Source organism: Quercus robur, chromosome 8 (assembly GCF_932294415.1).
Source record: "Quercus robur chromosome 8, dhQueRobu3.1, whole genome shotgun sequence".
Taxonomy (NCBI): Eukaryota; Viridiplantae; Streptophyta; class Magnoliopsida; order Fagales; family Fagaceae; genus Quercus; species Quercus robur.
In genome coordinates this window covers 29,619,501-29,636,791 of record NC_065541.1, presented here as the reverse complement: position 1 = coordinate 29,636,791, position 17,291 = coordinate 29,619,501, and the positions used below count along the sequence as shown (strand labels likewise).

General features: G+C 34.4%; 3 protein-coding genes across 3 annotated transcripts; all 3 read left to right on the top strand.

The window, feature by feature from the left end:
* Positions 1–1,195: 1,195 nt before the first annotated feature.
* On the top strand, positions 1,196–2,756 carry LOC126693956 (L10-interacting MYB domain-containing protein-like). The gene is made up of 3 exons (XM_050390004.1): positions 1,196–1,313; positions 2,008–2,340; positions 2,430–2,756. The coding sequence occupies exons 2-3, from the start codon at positions 2,008–2,010 to the stop codon at positions 2,754–2,756; spliced, it is 660 nt and encodes a 219-aa protein (XP_050245961.1). The 5' UTR covers positions 1,196–1,313.
* Positions 2,757–5,085: 2,329 nt separating this feature from the next.
* Positions 5,086–6,587, top strand: LOC126693955 (uncharacterized). The gene is made up of 3 exons (XM_050390003.1): positions 5,086–5,647; positions 5,731–5,961; positions 6,040–6,587. The coding sequence occupies exons 1-2, from the start codon at positions 5,105–5,107 to the stop codon at positions 5,914–5,916; spliced, it is 729 nt and encodes a 242-aa protein (XP_050245960.1). The 5' UTR covers positions 5,086–5,104; the 3' UTR covers positions 5,917–5,961; positions 6,040–6,587.
* Positions 6,588–7,629: 1,042 nt separating this feature from the next.
* On the top strand, positions 7,630–16,299 carry LOC126695153 (transcription factor GTE3, chloroplastic). Its single transcript, XM_050391806.1, has 5 exons — positions 7,630–9,686; positions 9,783–9,828; positions 9,948–10,061; positions 10,185–10,261; positions 15,923–16,299. Exons 1-4 carry the CDS (start codon positions 8,145–8,147, stop codon positions 10,232–10,234), a joined length of 1,752 nt encoding a protein of 583 aa, XP_050247763.1. The 5' UTR covers positions 7,630–8,144; the 3' UTR covers positions 10,235–10,261; positions 15,923–16,299.
* Positions 16,300–17,291: the final 992 nt, after the last annotated feature.

Here is a 17,291-nt window from a genome sequence, read left to right as displayed (position 1 = left end):
GATATGAACAAGCATTTTAATGATGTAATATGTTTGTTTGATGTTTGATTTCATGTCAAAAAGTTTGGAATACATGTGATGATCTATGTTTGTTTGCCATGCCTATCCTTATGCCCTATTTTGTTACTGCCTTGGATGATGCAATATGTTAGGTGATGTCATGATTAGATGTATGCTATGGTTTGTGATGTGATGATATGCATGATTAGATGAATATTAGGTAGACATGAGATGCCATGCTAGATGAATGCTAGGTTGATATGACATGTATGTTTGGGTTGGGATATGCCATGCTAGATGAATGTTAGGCTTTGGTTGATTGCCATGATAGACGAATGATTAGGTCTTTTTGGGATGATTGATACCATGTTGATTGTTAGATGAATGTTAGTGTGTGTGAGTTAGAATAACAATATTGAGTGTGCTTTTAATATGATTAAGACATAAGACACAATGAGAGGAAGCCAACACTAGGGTTAGGCGGTTTTGGGTGTTCCCAAGACCGTACCTTAACTCTGAACTTATATCTCTGGTAGTCAAATAAACAAATTCATTCCTTAAGAGGATGCTATATATATGGTCCTTAGGCGATTGTAAAACTAGGTGGCGACTCTCCATTGTGTCCACACTAGTGAGAGAGACAAGAGTGATTTTCTAGTGATAGACTCCTTTCATTACAAATGTGAGAGAAGCAAGAAATAAGAGGAGAGCGAGAAAGATAAATTTGAAGTGAACTCAACTTTTGAAAAGTCGAGTTTCAAATGAGGTTATGAGCCCGTTTGTTTAGGCGTATTGAGAGAGCTAAACGCTCGTTTATCAAATAGTAGAAATCAGGATATGTTTGGTTGGGCGAAATTTGTGGGATTGCGTTTTGGAATCAGCAGAAATTCGCGTTTCTGGAAAGGCAATTTCCCGTTGCGATTTCGATATCGCGCGATTTGCAAATCGCAATTCCACCAAAAATTTTTGCTGAAAACCAAAAATAGCCTCCAGTCCTCTCCCTTTACCATTGCGTCTCCACTCCTCTCCCTTCACCATATATATCCTCAGTCCTCTGCCTTAACGCATCAGCTTCACAAGGATTGGTTCTCTCTTCAACGTTTTTGCTCTGCTCCGTGTGTATCGTCGTTCTTCATCGCAATTCCAGGTAACTGTACTCCATTACCCATCTTTGAATTTATGATATAGATTTGGGCTTCACCATATATATATCCTCAGTCCTCTGCTTCTAAACTCATCAGTTTCACAAGGATTGGCTCTCTTCTTTGTTCTTGCTCCACTCCGTTTGTCGTCGTTCTTCATCGCAATTTCAGGTAACTATTCTCCATTACTCATCTTTGAATTTATGATAAAGATTTGGGCTTTTGACATGTTGGTTTTACACTATCTGAACTCAAAATATTAGAATTTAGAGATTTGTTGTTGTTGCTGCTGCTAGTAAGAGCTCTCTGTGAGGGGAGATATAGATATTTTCCTACATACATGTGTTATGCTACTTTTCAATTGCTTGCTGAGATATTCACTTAAGGTCTAAGGGGGAGCCATGGAAAAGCATGTTTGCACGTAACTTCTTCTATTTGGTATGAAATTTGAAACCCGAAAGGAAAATAGAGGGAAAGTTGGAATTTTATAGTACAACTCATTTTCACATTGAATACTTCCTCTGTCTCATAGATAGCCCTCCATGGTTGTCTCATTTTCACATTGAATACTTCCTCTGTTTCACATTGTATTTTGTTTGTCCTTCCTTAATTATGTGGTTGTAGTGATATGTCTCTCTTAAAGAACATCTATTTTGTGAACTAATGTCTGGTTGGATTGAAGCTTTTGCAGCAATAGCCTAGGAATTCTTGTTTGATTCTTTGGTTGAAACTTTTGATTCTTTGTGGCTGTAGAACTTACCTAGGAAACTTACTCTTACTATGTAATTTTCTCATGGGTTTGGTTGTAGAACTTGCTGTATATGGCTGAACATTAATATTAACAAACTTATGTTTTTTTTTTTAGATGGGTAAGCCATCCCAAAATAGCTCAAATGTTAGAGCTCTATGGCCATCAAGAGTAACAACTATCTTTTGTGAAGCTTGTGTGGATGAGGTATTTAAGGGTAATCGACCTAATACCCACTTTAGTAAAAAGGGTTGGACAAATATTATAGCAACTTTTGAAAAGAAAACTGGAAGGGAATATCCTAGGGCGAAGTATAAGCATAAATGGGATAGTTTGAAGAAAGATTGGGTACTTTGGAATAAGTTGAAGGGAAGTGAAACTGGATTGGGATGGGATGTAGCCAAAGGAACAATAGCTGCAACTGATGAGTGGTGGGAGAGGAAACTAATGGTATGTTTTGTATAACCCATTGTACATAGTTTGTATTAGTAGATAAACCATGCTATTTGAGTTATTAATGAAAATATTCAAAATTGTAGGAGGTTCCTAAAGCTGCAAAATTTCGAGAGAAAGGTTTGGAGAATGTTGACTTATTAGACATTATGTTTAAGGACATTGTGGCCACAGGAGATTTAGCATGGGCCCCCACTTCAGGTGTGTTACCTGATGATCTTGAGACACCTAAGGAAGGGTTAGGTGATACTTTTGCTAACTCATCTTCTCCAAATGATGACGATGATGTTCATGAAGATGAGACTCCTAACCTCACACAACCACCTAACCCAACACAAAAGAAGGAAAGAAGCGAATTTTACCATCATCCACACAGAGCAAAGGAAAGAAAGGAGGAACGGCATTACAGTTGACACAACAGCTTAGTCGTATCTGTGATGTTGAGTTAAGGAACTCAACTTTTTCAGTGGAGCAAAGTAGTATTATTCGTAATGTCATGGAACGCGTGTGCACCTTAGATGGCATTGAGAAGGGTTCCGAACTCTACCTCATGGCAGCACGTATTTTTCAGAAATGAGAGAAGAGAGAGATGTTTGTCGTGATGGAAGAACCATATTTACAACTTAAGTTTCTACAAGAGGAGGCAAGATTGTTAGGAGGGCACTACTTTGGCACGTAGGGTGTTTTTTGTTTTATGGAAGAGAGATGTTTAATGTTTTATTGTTTTATCATTTGAATAATGTGGCTGTTAGGGAGGTCACTACTTTGGCACTTAGGGAGTTTTATGTTTTATCCTTTGAATAATGTTTTATGGAAGAGAGAGCTGTTTTTAATATTTTATTGTTTTGTCCTTTGAATTATGTGGCTGTTAGGGTGTTTTAACTTGTTGGGTTGTTAGGGTGTTTGAATTACAAAGATAGAAGCTTGGCTGTATCTTTGTGGACTGATTGAGTAGTGTAGTGGCTACTATAATTAGTGAATTTGCTGCATTACTAGTAGTGATGGTGGTTTTTTCTTTCTTTGGTGATATGTTGGTCTAGTGCAGAATTTCATGATGTAGGAACTGGTGAACCTCACTACTGGTTCCAAACAATAAGCATATACTAAAATCTTTTTCAAAAGATAGTGTCACCACATAATAATCAGTTACTTCAAAGTTCTAATGAACTAAAATTCTTGTGCTGTCTTTTGCTCATGGATCTTAACTCTGCTTGAACACTGAAATTTTAGTAGCGCATAGTTTTCAGGTTGTTATAAGTCCATATGGTTTGCAATCTCCCTGGCCTGATGTTAACTAGTATTTTTTGCATTAATGATGATACTTGCAATTTGTCGTTTGGTTGTGAAATTAGTTGCAATTAGCATGAGTTGACAGGCTATTTGATGGATGACAATTAGCAAATGGTCAAGAAATTCCAACTTGAAAAAAGTCATATCAACCAAACACAGGTCTACATTTCCTATTAGAAACTAACACGGGTCTCCAACTATCACTGAGTAACAAAATAAAGTTGTAACCCAATCCCTTAGCCTTTATACAGTACGTGCCATATGCTGGAGATTCTGTTCTTGGAATTGTGGTGGACTCTAAAGCAGATGTAAGAAGTTTTTCTTGCTTACATCATTGAATTTGGTATTATTAACCTCCATTGCTAGTAGAAACTTTTTCTTATTGCTGTATTTTTAGAAAGGGGGTACCACTGTTGACGTGGAGATTTGAATGGATCTGAATTTTAGAATGAATATATATATATATATATATATATATATTATTATATTATTACTTAAGTGCAAATTTGAAAGTGTTGACCACTTGTTGCTTCATTGTGCATTTGCTAAGGAGTTGTGGTCCCTCGTTTTCTTTTTGTTTGGGGACTTTCTCCAAGGGGGTTCAGGTGTCCTTTGGAGGGTTGTACTTCCATTGCCATTCCCATTCCTCTTTCTAAGATTTATTTGACTACTGTAATGTACTTGAGGCTGCCATCAAGTACGCAGCTTGTGTATTGTTAGGCATCTTCCTTTTTTTAGCATTTTAATAAAACCTTTCCCCACTTATAAAAAAGGCTTCCTTATACCTGCAAATAAAAGACTGAGATGTTAGGACTACTTCTAGCGGATTTGGATGCTTTCCTTCATGAACTACTAAGTTTCTATGGGTCCATATGCTCCACAGAGTGGTAAAAATCCCCTGTAAATAGTTCATGTTTGCTGGTTCAAGTTTTTTATGAATTTGTAGAAGCTTATCAATCCAATTCAGCTCAGATTTTTAAGGGCACTTGCACTTTAAAAGTCTCCACACCATATTACAGATTTTTATGGGCACTTGCACTTTCCAGATTACATGCCACCAGGTTTGAGTAGAAGCATAAGTGTTCTTAGAAAGAAGATTATATGCCTTCTTAACCTGATAGTCACCTGAGGAAGAGTGTTTGGGTACATAAAAATGTGATTAATTTCATCATAAATGGTGTAACCTGTTTCTTCTTTTTGGTCAAAGTGCAACCTCTTTTTTTCTGGTGTAACCAGTTAACATATTAATAATTGCAACTTTGCAATATATATATATATATATATATATATAATAATCCATTCTCCTGTTTAGGTTTGCTGGCTGTATCATTTGATTGCCCTGAGAATAATCCATTTGTTGTATGATAGATACTTATTTTGATTTATCTAGTTACATAATTTTAAATGTTTACTCATTTTCAGGATTGTCATCTATCTAATTTATTGCAATAATTTTTTAGGTGATATTCCTATGGATTACAATGATCATATTAATAATAGTGATGAAGATCATTCTTATGATGTGGAAAACGATGAATATGATGATGAGGAATTATATGATCTTGCTATTGCTGGATGTCATGTTGCAGTGACATATTATATGAAATATATGGATAAACAACCTTGTAGAGATTCTGAACAAACTGGCTATATATGGTTGATGGATTGTTTGACGTGTAATGAAATGAAATGTTACGAAATGTTTAGAATGAAGCCACATGTTTTCCTTCAATTGAGTAATGTTTTACAACATACATATGGGCTTCAGCACACAAGGCATATTAGGCTTGAAGAGTCAGTAGGTATATGTTTAATGATACTTGGAAAAGGAGCTTGTTATAGGATGGTTCAAGAAAGATTCCAACATTCTGGTGAGACTATACACAGACATTTTCATAGAGTTTTGAAACGCCTTAACATAATGTCAATGGATATCTTCAAGCCTTCGGACCCTACATTTAGTGTAGTTCCAAGACATATACAGAAGAATCCATTGTACATGACACACTTCCAGGTATTCATTTCATACATTCTAATTTGTTTCTAATATTTGTTAGGATTATTTCCCAAGTATCTAAAATTTATATTCTATTTTAGGACTGCATTGGTGCCATTGACGGTACACATATCCAAGTTGTTGTTGGAGACGACAAAAAAGCTTCATATTATAATAGAAAGGGCGTGACATCTTTTAATGTGATGGCAGCATGCGATTTTGATTTACTTTTTACATTTGTTATGGCTGGATGGAGGGTGCAGCACATGATACACGTATTTTCTTAGATGCTATCCGTCGACAATCTGTCAACTTTCCAAAACCACCACCAGGTATATAAAATTTTTATATATTAAATATGTATGAAGGATATTATTTATGTACATCTTACATTTTTTTTCTTTTACTAGGAAAATATTATTTAGTTGATGCTGGATACCCCTTAAGGAAAGGATATTTGCCACCTTATAAGGGACAGAGGTATCATCTTTCAGATTTTCGACGAACCGGTAGAGGGAATCACATAGAAGAGAGGTTTAATTATGTTCACTCATCACTTAGAAGTGCAATTGAGCGAACTTTTGGAGTGTGGAAGAATAAATGGAAAATTTTGAAGCAAATGCCACCTTATGACATTAAGCACCAAAGAAACATTATAGTTGCTACTTGTGTTTTGCATAATTTTATTAGAAAACATGATAAGGAAGATGAGGGATTCAATTGGGATGAACATGACTTGGACAAACCAAGAAGCAATAGTAGTGGAGAAGGTAGTAGCAGATAGGCAAACGTTGAAAATATACAAGATGAGGAGATGAAATTTGTTCATGACAAAATAGCTCGATCCATTTGCGGGTTGTAAACAATATTTTTATTATTTCTGTTTTGGTGTTTTGGTTTTTAATTTTTCAGATAAGAACTTTTTTATTATTATAATGGATTGTCTAGTATTGATATTGTTGGCAATTAATATTTTAATATAATTATTTTCCTAATCATTTTAATATCTTTTTCTTGATGAGTTATTTTTAATATTTTAAATTTGATAATCTTCTCTCCATGAATTTCAACAACGAAAACATCATTATTGTTGTTATTATTAATGTAATTGTTAAGCTTAATTACATATTTTCAATAATAAAAAAAACATTGATCACAGGAAAAATGTCAATATAACCTTCAAAAAATAGTTAAGTCATTTTTTTGGAATTTACACTTAAAACAGCTATTTTTAAAACAGCTTATCCAAACGCTTAATATGGCTTTAAAAATAGAAAACGCATATTTTCACATTTTTACCAAACACTTATCTATGGTTTTTAAAATGGAGTTTTCAAAACGCACATTTTGAGACAGCTTATCCAAACAGGCCCTATATATCCCCCAATAACTTTCAAATTAATTGGTTGGCAAAATGAGTAACAAAAATGCATTATTTTGCAATTTTGGCCACGCATTCATGTAAGGCACAGGATGGTAATGAAATAAAAACTAAACTCTTCCTCTCTTCTTAGTTAGAATAGCCTTGGCAAAGTAATTTTTACATGAAAAGAACATTCATCTAATAAAAACAACTTTGAGTGAGATTTAAGGTTCTTAATATATCTAATAATATTTGGTATTAAGATCCATACACGTTCTAATGATATGAATTATAGAAAAAAGAAAGATGGTAAAGAAAAAAAGAAAGAACCAAAAATATAGCTCACTCGAAAAAAAAAAAATATATATATATATATATATATATAAGGGAAATGAATAACAAGGATTCTACTTAAGAAAGAGATAAAAATAATAATAATAATAATAATTCTGTAATTTTGAGAGAAAAAAAAATCGAATGACTGATATAGTAAATACTTAAAAATAAAAATAAATTTAGAGATTTTAGTGACTTTATTTACATGTTTACTTTGTAAATTAAAAAAATAAATAAATAAGAAGACAAAAAAGAGAGAGGAAGGGGTCGGTGGTACCGGGTGACGGCCCGCGCCCTAATGTAAACATATAACATTAACATGTTAATGTTAACCAGAGAAAGGCCGAAACAGGAGAGTCGGTCTGACGTGGCATTGACCAATATTGTCATGTATCGCTCCGGACAGTCGCCCCAGCAGCGCGTGTGCTTTCAACCTCAATCAGTCCCTCAGAGCAGAATAGAGTAAACTATTCTTCAGTCACAGTCGCAGTCGCAGTCACAGAGCGAGCGAGCGAAGCAAGAAAGTGTGAGAGTGAGATTGGGAGCGAGAGAGAGAGAGAGAGAGAGAGAGAAAGAGCCTTCCTTCCTCTCTTCAAGTAATTTCAAACCCTCTTTGTCTTTCTTTTCCATTCCATTTCTCTCTTTTCTTTTCTACTCAAAAACCCTAATAAATAAAATAAAACTTTTCTTCTTTAACCACCAATTCCCTCTAAATTTCAAAATCCTTAAGGATCTCCTCCTCCTCCTCCTCCTCCTATTTCCGAAACCCTAAAGCAGCCGCTTTGTTTGGTTCGGAATTAATTAGGGTATGTATGTATGGCTTCAGGTGCATTGGGCGGTGACGAAGCCAGAGACAAGAAGCGTCCTTGGGAGGATGGCAACAAGGTCTATTCCCGAAAAACCCCTAAGAAGCCCAAGAATTCCCACAATGTCCCCAAAACCAAACCCAAAACCCAAACCCTAACCCTAACCGAAGATAACAACTACTCCGCTTCCCCGCCTCGTGATGCTTCCGACGACGACTCCTCCAGCCACGTTGGGAATGTCTTCCGCCGGATTTCCTTGAATTCGATAAGGAAGAGTGAGGTTAGAGAGCTTAAGAGGAAGCTAGTCACTGAGCTAGACCAAGTTAGAGGCTTTATCAAGAAGCTTCAAGCTAAGGAGAAGGAGCGGGAGCAGAAGGAGAAGCCCAATCATGATCAGCGAAGGACCGTTCCTAACGCACCGAACCCCAATAATGTAAAGAAGAAGATGAAGAAGTTGAAATCCAATGGGGGAAGTGTTGTTGAATTGGATTGGCATTCGAGTCCTGTGTTTAAGACCTGTAGTGATTTGCTAACGAAATTGATGAAGCATAAGTTTGGTTGGGTGTTTAATAAGCCAGTGGATGTGAAGGGTTTGGGGCTTCATGATTACCATACCATTGTAAAGCATCCAATGGATTTGGGAACAGTGAAGACTAGGCTTGATAAGAATTGGTATAAATCGCCTAGAGAGTTTGCAGAGGATGTGAGACTCACGTTTAGTAATGCCATGTTGTATAACCCGAAAGGGCAGGATGTTCACTTCATGGCTGAGCAGTTGTCCAAGATATATGAAGATCAATGGAAGCCGATAGAGGCCGAGATTAATCACACTAGGAGAGTTGAAACCAATCGCAATGCAGGTTTACCAACACCAACACCCACTTCAAGAAAGACTCCAATGCTAAATCGAGCTGAAATGCGTCGTGATGCAGCTTTGCCAACACCCACTTCTAGAAAAACACCAATGCTGCCTCGAGCACATGCTCCGGCTCCTGCTCCTGCTCCTGCTCCACCTCCGCTTCTGCCTTCTCCTCCTCCTTCTCCTCCTCCTCCTCCTCCTCCACCCGTGGAGATGAGGAATTTGGAAAGGTCGGAATCTCGGACAATGACTGAGGAGCCCAAGTCAAAACCTCCTGGTTATGGTCAGTTGGGTAGAACCTCAATTCCAAAGAAACCTAAAGCTAAGGATCCTGACAAAAGGGATATGACTTATGAGGAGAAGCAGAGGCTCAGCTCAAGCCTTCAGAGTTTGCCTTCAGAGAAACTAGATAACATTGTCCAGATTATCAAGAAGAGGCATTCCGCACTTTTTCAACAAGATGATGAGATTGAAGTGGACATAGCCAGCGTTGATCCCGAAACACTTTGGGAACTAGATAGATTTGTGACCAACTACAAAAAGAGTTTGAGCAAGAATAAGAGAAAAACAGAGCCAGAGCCAGAGCCAGAGCCAGAACCAGAGCCAGAACCAGAACCAGAGCTAGAGCCAGAGCCAGAACCAGAGCCAGAGCCAGAGGCAGAGGGAGAAACTGACCATGCTATGCCAGAGACAGTGAGACCATGAATTACTTATTATTTCTCTCTCTTACTTTCTTTACTACATGAAAGTGTTGTTGGCTAATGCAAATTCATGCTATTATCTTTGCAGAATCTGGCACCAGCCATTGCAGAGGCAACAAAAGAAACTGAAACAGGTAAAATTCTCAAAATCACAAAGATTGGTGATTCTTTTGTTTGAATTTACCATTGGGTTTCGAGGAAAATCTAAGTTTCATGTGCTGATATCATTCAAAACCTGCTGGATTGTAACCAGTTGAAAACAATGTTACGGAATTCACCCCTGTTCAAGAAGAAAGGCAAGGTGATAATGTGAGTGCATCGAGTAGTTCCAGCGGTTCTAGCAGTGGCTCTGGATCATCTTCAAGTGGTAAATACTAATTAGTTCATTGTCGGCTGTTACCACATATCATCATATGGCCACATTTGATTTTGATTATAGTGCCATCTAAGCCCATCTATAGATTAATTAATTTGCTCTGATATTTTGCAGATTCTGACACTGATAGTTCCTCTGCATCTGGCTCTGATGCAGATCATTAATCTTGAACTTAAGATGTTCCAGTAGAGGTAGGAAACATTATTCTTACTTTTCTTAGTTATTGACCATCATTGATTTCCTCAATTTGCATGACTTATGATAATATTGCCATTCAAGCTCTATTATATCTTTTCACCCTTAAAACTTGATGGTTCAGTCAGTGTCCACCAGTCCATTATTGGATATCATTTAAAACATGAATAGACATTGCATGGTGGTATAAACATGCTATTATTGTGTGAAGACCTTGTATGCCGGTTTTTTGGTTGGAGTTGAATTAATAAAGCTTCTTTTTTGAGTCTGAAACAATTGGAATATCATGGTGACTTGCCAATTGTCATAGAAAATGACCAAACTTGTCAGAAATAGGCAGAAAGATCTACTGGATTAGTAAATTAACAAATCGCTTTCAAGCTATGCATAGTTTTCCAGGATGTTTGTAGACCAAGTGTCCCAGAGATGCTTGGAAAGCACTATAGAAACTTTAGGTTTACTTCTCAGTTTCTTTTCTAGTTACTTTTCTAATACTCATGGGAGAGAGAGAGAGAGAGCTGATTCATGTCATCATTTTAATTTTCTTGTTTTTCACTTGTAGTTTGTTTCTCAATTTTGCCCATATTTTACACAAATTGATTTGTTCTTGACTTGCATTTAATTGACGTAAAATTTAGTATTTAAATTTAGTATTTTACTTTCCATTACTTGTCTTTAAGTTCTACTATGATGAATTTTTGAATGAATTTATTATGCTTGTTATTTGTAAATACTATTAAAAGATGAATTGTTTGCTTGAATTTTTTTTTTATTCTTACTGTTCTAAGATAGGATTTTAATACTTGTATAAAGATTCCATGGTATTTGTGAGCATTTAGCCAGAAAACAGATGCCCTGGAGCTGAAATTTTTTCCTTCTTCCTTTTTGTGTCTTCTTTTTTTGTGGGAGTGGGGTGTGGCAATGTTTATAGTTGATATTTTATTGAGCTAAACGTTAATTTATGCTCTGCCCTTTAGTAAAATATGTACTATATAATATATTACACTCATTGATATCTTGGTCCAATAGCAAATCCTATTGTATCTTTAAAGAAGGGTTCGTTGTTTTGCTTGAAAACATTACCAAAAAGTGAAAAGATATATAGTGGATATATTAATTTTTGATAATTATCTTATGAAATTATTATCTTTTATGGGTATATCTTATGAGATTATGCTAAGATAACATACCTATACTATTATATTGGAATATGGTAAAAGAAATTATTAATATGTAGCTTTTATTTGTCATTAAAATCTGTAATATTCCACTATGTATGTCTATTTATGTTTTTCTTTCATTTCCCTTTGTATGCAAATTTTTAAAACAATTTTTAAAATTTTTAATCAAATGAAACATGTACATATTTTGTGCTGTATATTTTTTCCCAGCATAATATTAACTATGCTCTGCTCATGATACATATATGGAATTGAGGTCACACTTTAATCACAGTTAAGGGTGCCCATGGGCTAGGCTAGGTCACCAAATTCATGCTTAGCCAGCATCATGTGGTAACACTTAAATTGCTGGCATTTGCCAGCCCAGCTCAAGGTCCTTGCTTTTCTCAACACACAGCTTTTGTGACAGTGAGATGTGCTGGATCCAGCCCAGCCTAACTTTACAAATGCATTTGAACTTCTAATTTGTAGATTTTGTGCCTCTTTTCAGCACAAAAAGAGTAGTATTTCCTTGATTATTCAAGGTCGTAGCTTCAAACCACACATTTGACTCTGTATAATTTTTAGAGACACTCGTATTATCCCAGTAGAACTTAATCAAGAATCATGTCAATTAAAAAAAAATCAACAATATACTTAAAATTGAATGGAAAAATAGATAGTAAAAATGAAATAACAAAATTACATTAAGCTACATGACAAATGCATATAGTGTAAGTTTTTATCAAAAACCAAAAATTAAAATAGATTAGGTTATGTTTAGTAACATTTTTTGTTTTCTATTTTCAAAAACTTGTTTTTGGGAATATAAAGAAAAAACAATTTTCTTTTATTTTTGAAATCAAAAACATGTTTGATTAGTTGAAATTAAAAAGATAGTTTTTTGAAGAAAAAAATAGAAAATACTAAAATATATTGTTACTAGGATTTGAACGTTAATGCGAACTCATTAAATGGAACAGATTCATTAAATTAAATGCGTGTTTTTATTGACTTTTAAAAATTAGAAACTGAAAACAGCATTTTGCACGTTTTTAGTTTCTTTCACAAATTGAGTTTTGAGAACAGTTTTTGTTTTCTGCCCATTTTGGATTGTCAAACAAGTTTTTATGTCTCAAAAATAGAAAATTGTTTTTGGAAACAGAAAATAAGGAGAAAAAATAGTTACCAAACATACCCTTATAATTTAATTTAAAATGCATAATGAAACTACTTTTTAAGTGAATTCTAGTTAACTCAATTGGTATAGTCTATTGTCATTGAACTTGTATACTTATATTTTATTTCATAGTACTAGCATGATATGTATGAGCCAACTTTATTTTTTGTTTTTTGGGATAACTGGGTAAGTATGGCCCAACTTTTATTTTAAAAACAAACAATTATTGTAGATTATTAAAATATAGAAAATAAATAATGAAGCTGTTTCTAAAATTCTAGAAACTGTTTTTTTTTTTTTTTGTAAGTAAAAATTCTAGAAACTGCTGATAGTAGAACTATGATTGGATTAGTATTTTCAAAACATTTCAAAAATTTGGTAATAGAGTCTCTCTTAGAGCAACTATGTTAATTTTTTAAAAATACATATAGTATCACATGACATAAGGATTAAAAAAACTAATAAAAAAAGAAGAGGCCATCTAGTGCAACCACATCATGTAGGACACAACTTTCATTTATAATATATAATTTTATTGTGAATAATTTGATGATAATGATTAAATGACTACTTATTATATAATTTCAAAATTCGCATATAGTATACCAAATCTCTCATATAGTTAACAAGGATGGGTCTTTTGAGTTTATATAATTTAACATGGAAGAACTTTTTTCTGTTTAGAGGTTTTGGTCACAAATTACATCAATTTCTGTAACTTTTAGTTAATAGAGACTTAATGAGGGATTTTTTCCGTGCACCATAGTTTTTTTTTTTTTTTTTTTTTTTTGCAAGTTGTTTTTAATTTGAAACCACCCAAAATAATAGGGGAGTTATGTAATTTATCCAAGTCTTGAATTGAGAGTAGCCATAAACCACTTAGAGCAATGAGAGAGTAATCACTTGGTGTAAAGAAAAAATAGCCACTTGAGATAACTATGACTTTTAGGATCTGACTTTTATTATATCCTTAATATTTAAGAAAATAAATATTTAAATGAACAGTGGGCCAAATCAGTCCATTCATGAGTATACTTGAGCCTGATTGAGCCCCATGGGCCTAAGGTTTTGGTCCAAGCCCAAAGAACTTTGGGATATGCTGACCTGGCCGGACAGGCCTCTAGGTGCATTGCCTCCCCAATTAATGTGATTGCCTATGCTCTCACTTATGATAGGTTTCATGCAAAATGTTGAGTTTGAATGTGAATTACCTAGTCCTCTTGACATGAAGGAATTAGGCAACAGTTTTAGTCCAAGCATGATATATATATATATATATATATATATTCAATAGTCACAATGAGGAAGGGGGGATTTGAACCTTAGAAGTCTCCATTAGAAGCATCAGGAGGTGTCAGTTAAGTTACAAGGCTCTTGGTAGTCTGAGCATGATTTGAATAGGAGAAAATAGTGGAAAATGCATTTGATCTCAATTAGTTCGTTGAAGATCCATAGCTAGGTTTTGTTGTTTTGTTTGTCTTTTTAGTTCGAGCAAGTTATCAATCTATAGGGAAAATTTCAATAAAAAAAGAAGAGAAAAATGAAGAAAAAAAGAAGGAAGGAATTTTTCAACAGGAGGATAAATATGGAAATCTGTTTGGTAAAATTACTTTGGATTATGTTCCTTTTTGGTTCAATTAAAAGCTTATTCTATAAAAGTTCTTGGGATTATGTTCCTTTTTGGATTATGGTTTTTATTAAAAACTATTTTTAGGGCTTAAAGCTTATTCTGTAAAACATAAGCTATAGTGTCTATAATTCAAAGTACATGAATGGCTTGACTTAGTGCAGATAAAGTCTTTAATTGTCAAATTTTAGGTTTTAATGGAGCGCATCAAATCCATATCTTGGTTTCATTGAGGTTACTTCTCAAAAAAAAAAAAAAAAAAACAAAACAAAAGCTTTCATTGATGTTGGATGTAATTCATTAATCCTAGCTTGTCTTTGTTCTTGGTATTATGCGAGCCAGCTTCCCTCAAATTACATATTTATACAAGTACTTTCCGTTTACATGGATCTAGGGAGCAACTTTTGTGCCTTCTTATGTCTGTAAGTTGAGCCTTTCTCAATTTGTAAGGTTGTTAATATTTCTAAATTTTCCACAGCAATAGGCTAGAATCTTGGCAAATTTTTTTGCCAAGAGACAATGTCTTTTTTTCCCCCTAAAAAATCCAACGAACTGCAAAATCATTCTTACACTTCTGCCAACTTTCATCCAAAAACTTCTACTTCTAGGGAAAATTACCTGGGCCAATGGTTTTTAAAATTCCTAAACTGCAGAGCTTTGGAAGATTATTCTGCTTATACTTCAAAAATTAAGATGTTGCAAACTACAATTTTCCTCTCTCAGGGTAGTATCTAAACTGATTATTTTCTGTATATGAGCTCCAATTGCATCAGAACTGAAGTTTACTCATGGCAGAACTGAAGTCCCTGGGTTTTTTTTTTTTTCCTATGGCTTTGTCAGTTTATGTGATAAGTATAAATTCGTTAATGAGTGTTTTCCCAAGGTTGTTCTCTGCAGTGAAATGTGTAATATGTTGCAGAAAGCGTTTAAAGAATGTTCACTGTGTTTATTTTCCCTCGAACTTAGATTGAAAAGCATTAGCACAGTTTGAATTCCCTCTTGTTGGAATGTACATTGGCTATCCACTCCACTGGCATGCGTAACAAACCTCCAACTTCAAAACTTTACTACCATGGCATAAAATTCACTTCAAAACCACTTTCTACTGCTATCCTCACAATTCATGCTGCCTTCCACCTCCACTGCTACAACATTTCCCCTCTAAAGTTCTTATTAGCCAACCTGATACCTATCAAAAAAAAAAACATTTCCCCGCTAATTTCTCCTTTATTTTAGATAGAGGCGCAAGCTGCTGAAATTTTTTTTAGTAGTGTACCAAAAAAAAAAAAAAAAAAAGGAACATGTTTTCCTTGATATTTAAAGATTTTCTGATTGAAATCTTGTACCACCACCATAATGCTACTGCTATTTTTCTAGAACTAATTCCTAGATTTAATATTTCCTTGTTCCAAGGTCTTCAATGTTCCCTTGTTAGGAAGATTTTATCAATGAAACCTCTGTTTTGCAGTTTTATCTTCGATTTGTCAAAGCTATCTGCAGAATATGTCATTACTTAATTTTCTTGTTATCTTGGTTTTGGAAATCTTAAGTCTTTGAAATTTTAGATTGTTTTTGTTTTATAGAGTGGGGGTGTGTGTGATCAGTACCAGTTTTGACATAATGAAACCCAAAGTTAGCAAGCTCACTAATTTTGCTGCAGTTGTTAACAAGCTTACTAATTTTTCTGCAGATGTAAATTAATCTGCAATTGTGGCACCTGACAATTCTTGAGAATGCATAGGATATGGTGGAGCTGCTTTGGTTTACGGCTGCATTGCCTTTTGTTTTGAATATTTAAGGTGTATGACGTGCAGCTTATATCTATAGGTGGTTCCTTGTAACCTTTTTTGTCTTTTTCTTCTGTGGTGGTTCTGTTTTTTTTATCCATTTTGTATGATAACGTTGGATATTGTAATGACAGAGGGAACCTTTTTGCGGGGCAAAAAGGTTCATTGCCACCAACTGCTAGACACCCCTGATTTTAGAATGCTGATGCTAGGTCTTTATGCTAGGTTTTTCCTGTTTGTCCTTTCAACATTGCAATGCAACAAAAGTTGGTCTAGTTAACTTGAGAATGGTCAAAACAGGTCAGATGTGTTCTAAATCAGCCTGTATGTGGTTACAAATGGTTTAAGTTTAAAATGTAATAAGGTTTCAAAATTGGTTAGAGGTAGCCAATATCTCGCAGAATTGCATTTAAAAATATAGGTCTTTGCATTTGGCAATAAATTAATTGATTAATTATGCAGATCTTTGCACGTCTCCTTTTCGGCCTCTATCTAATTGGTTGGTTTGTACCCTCATTTGATCGAGCAACATCTCCTTTTAGGCCTCTATTTGATTGGTTGGTTTGTACCCTCATTTGAGCCGATCAGTAACCACACAAATGTCTGAACCATAGGGTTCTAGTCACCACATTCTAGTTGAGCTCAATCAAAGATTGTTTCCAAATATGGCACTTAGTTCCAGATCTTTGGTTAGGTCTGCACATACCAAAGCACTGCCGGAACTTTGCTTTAAAATAAAAAAGCAAGTTTTACTTTGTTTTTCACATTTAGGCCTTGTTTGGAAAGAGGAAATGGAATGGAATGGAAATGAATGAAAAGAATAATTTTAGGATATTCTTCTCTTTTCCTTGTTTGGAAGTTTTTTTCCTTTGTTTGGAAGTTTTAATGGAAGAGATAGAAAGTTCATTTCATTGTTTGGAAGTTCAAGTAGAAGAGAATGAAACGAGTAGGAAGAAACATTCATTTCTCTTGATTCTCTTAAAATCTCAAATTTTTATTCCTCCAAAAATTAAGAAAAATGAGAGAATGGAATTAAATTTAATAATTTTTTTACTAAAACTTCCAAAATATCCCTATATATTCAACCATTTATTTTAAAATAGTGATCTAATAATAATATTATCATAAAATAATTCAATTCTATCCATGTTACTCTCAAACAAGATTTACTTACATTTTATTCATTTCCGTTCCTTTATTTTAAACCATCCAATTAAGGTTACTTTCATTTAATTTCATTTTTTTCCCTTAAATACATTTCATTTCATTCAT

What these genes read in the sequence shown, in the direction of transcription:
- LOC126693956 (XM_050390004.1), top strand. Translation starts at nt 2,008, where the DNA reads ATGGGTAAGCCATCCCAAAATAGCTCAAATGTTAGAGCTCTATGGCCA. An exon ending in GGTGGGAGAGGAAACTAATG is followed by an intron (nt 2,341 to 2,429) that starts GTATGTTTTGTA and finishes TCAAAATTGTAG; the next exon opens with GAGGTTCCTAAAGCTGCAAA.
- LOC126693955 (XM_050390003.1), top strand. Translation starts at nt 5,105, where the DNA reads ATGGATTACAATGATCATATTAATAATAGTGATGAAGATCATTCTTAT. An exon ending in TGTACATGACACACTTCCAG is followed by an intron (nt 5,648 to 5,730) that starts GTATTCATTTCA and finishes ATTCTATTTTAG; the next exon opens with GACTGCATTGGTGCCATTGA.
- LOC126695153 (XM_050391806.1), top strand. Translation starts at nt 8,145, where the DNA reads ATGGCTTCAGGTGCATTGGGCGGTGACGAAGCCAGAGACAAGAAGCGT. An exon ending in ACCATGCTATGCCAGAGACA is followed by an intron (nt 9,687 to 9,782) that starts GTGAGACCATGA and finishes TTATCTTTGCAG; the next exon opens with AATCTGGCACCAGCCATTGC. An exon ending in CTCTGGATCATCTTCAAGTG is followed by an intron (nt 10,062 to 10,184) that starts GTAAATACTAAT and finishes GATATTTTGCAG; the next exon opens with ATTCTGACACTGATAGTTCC.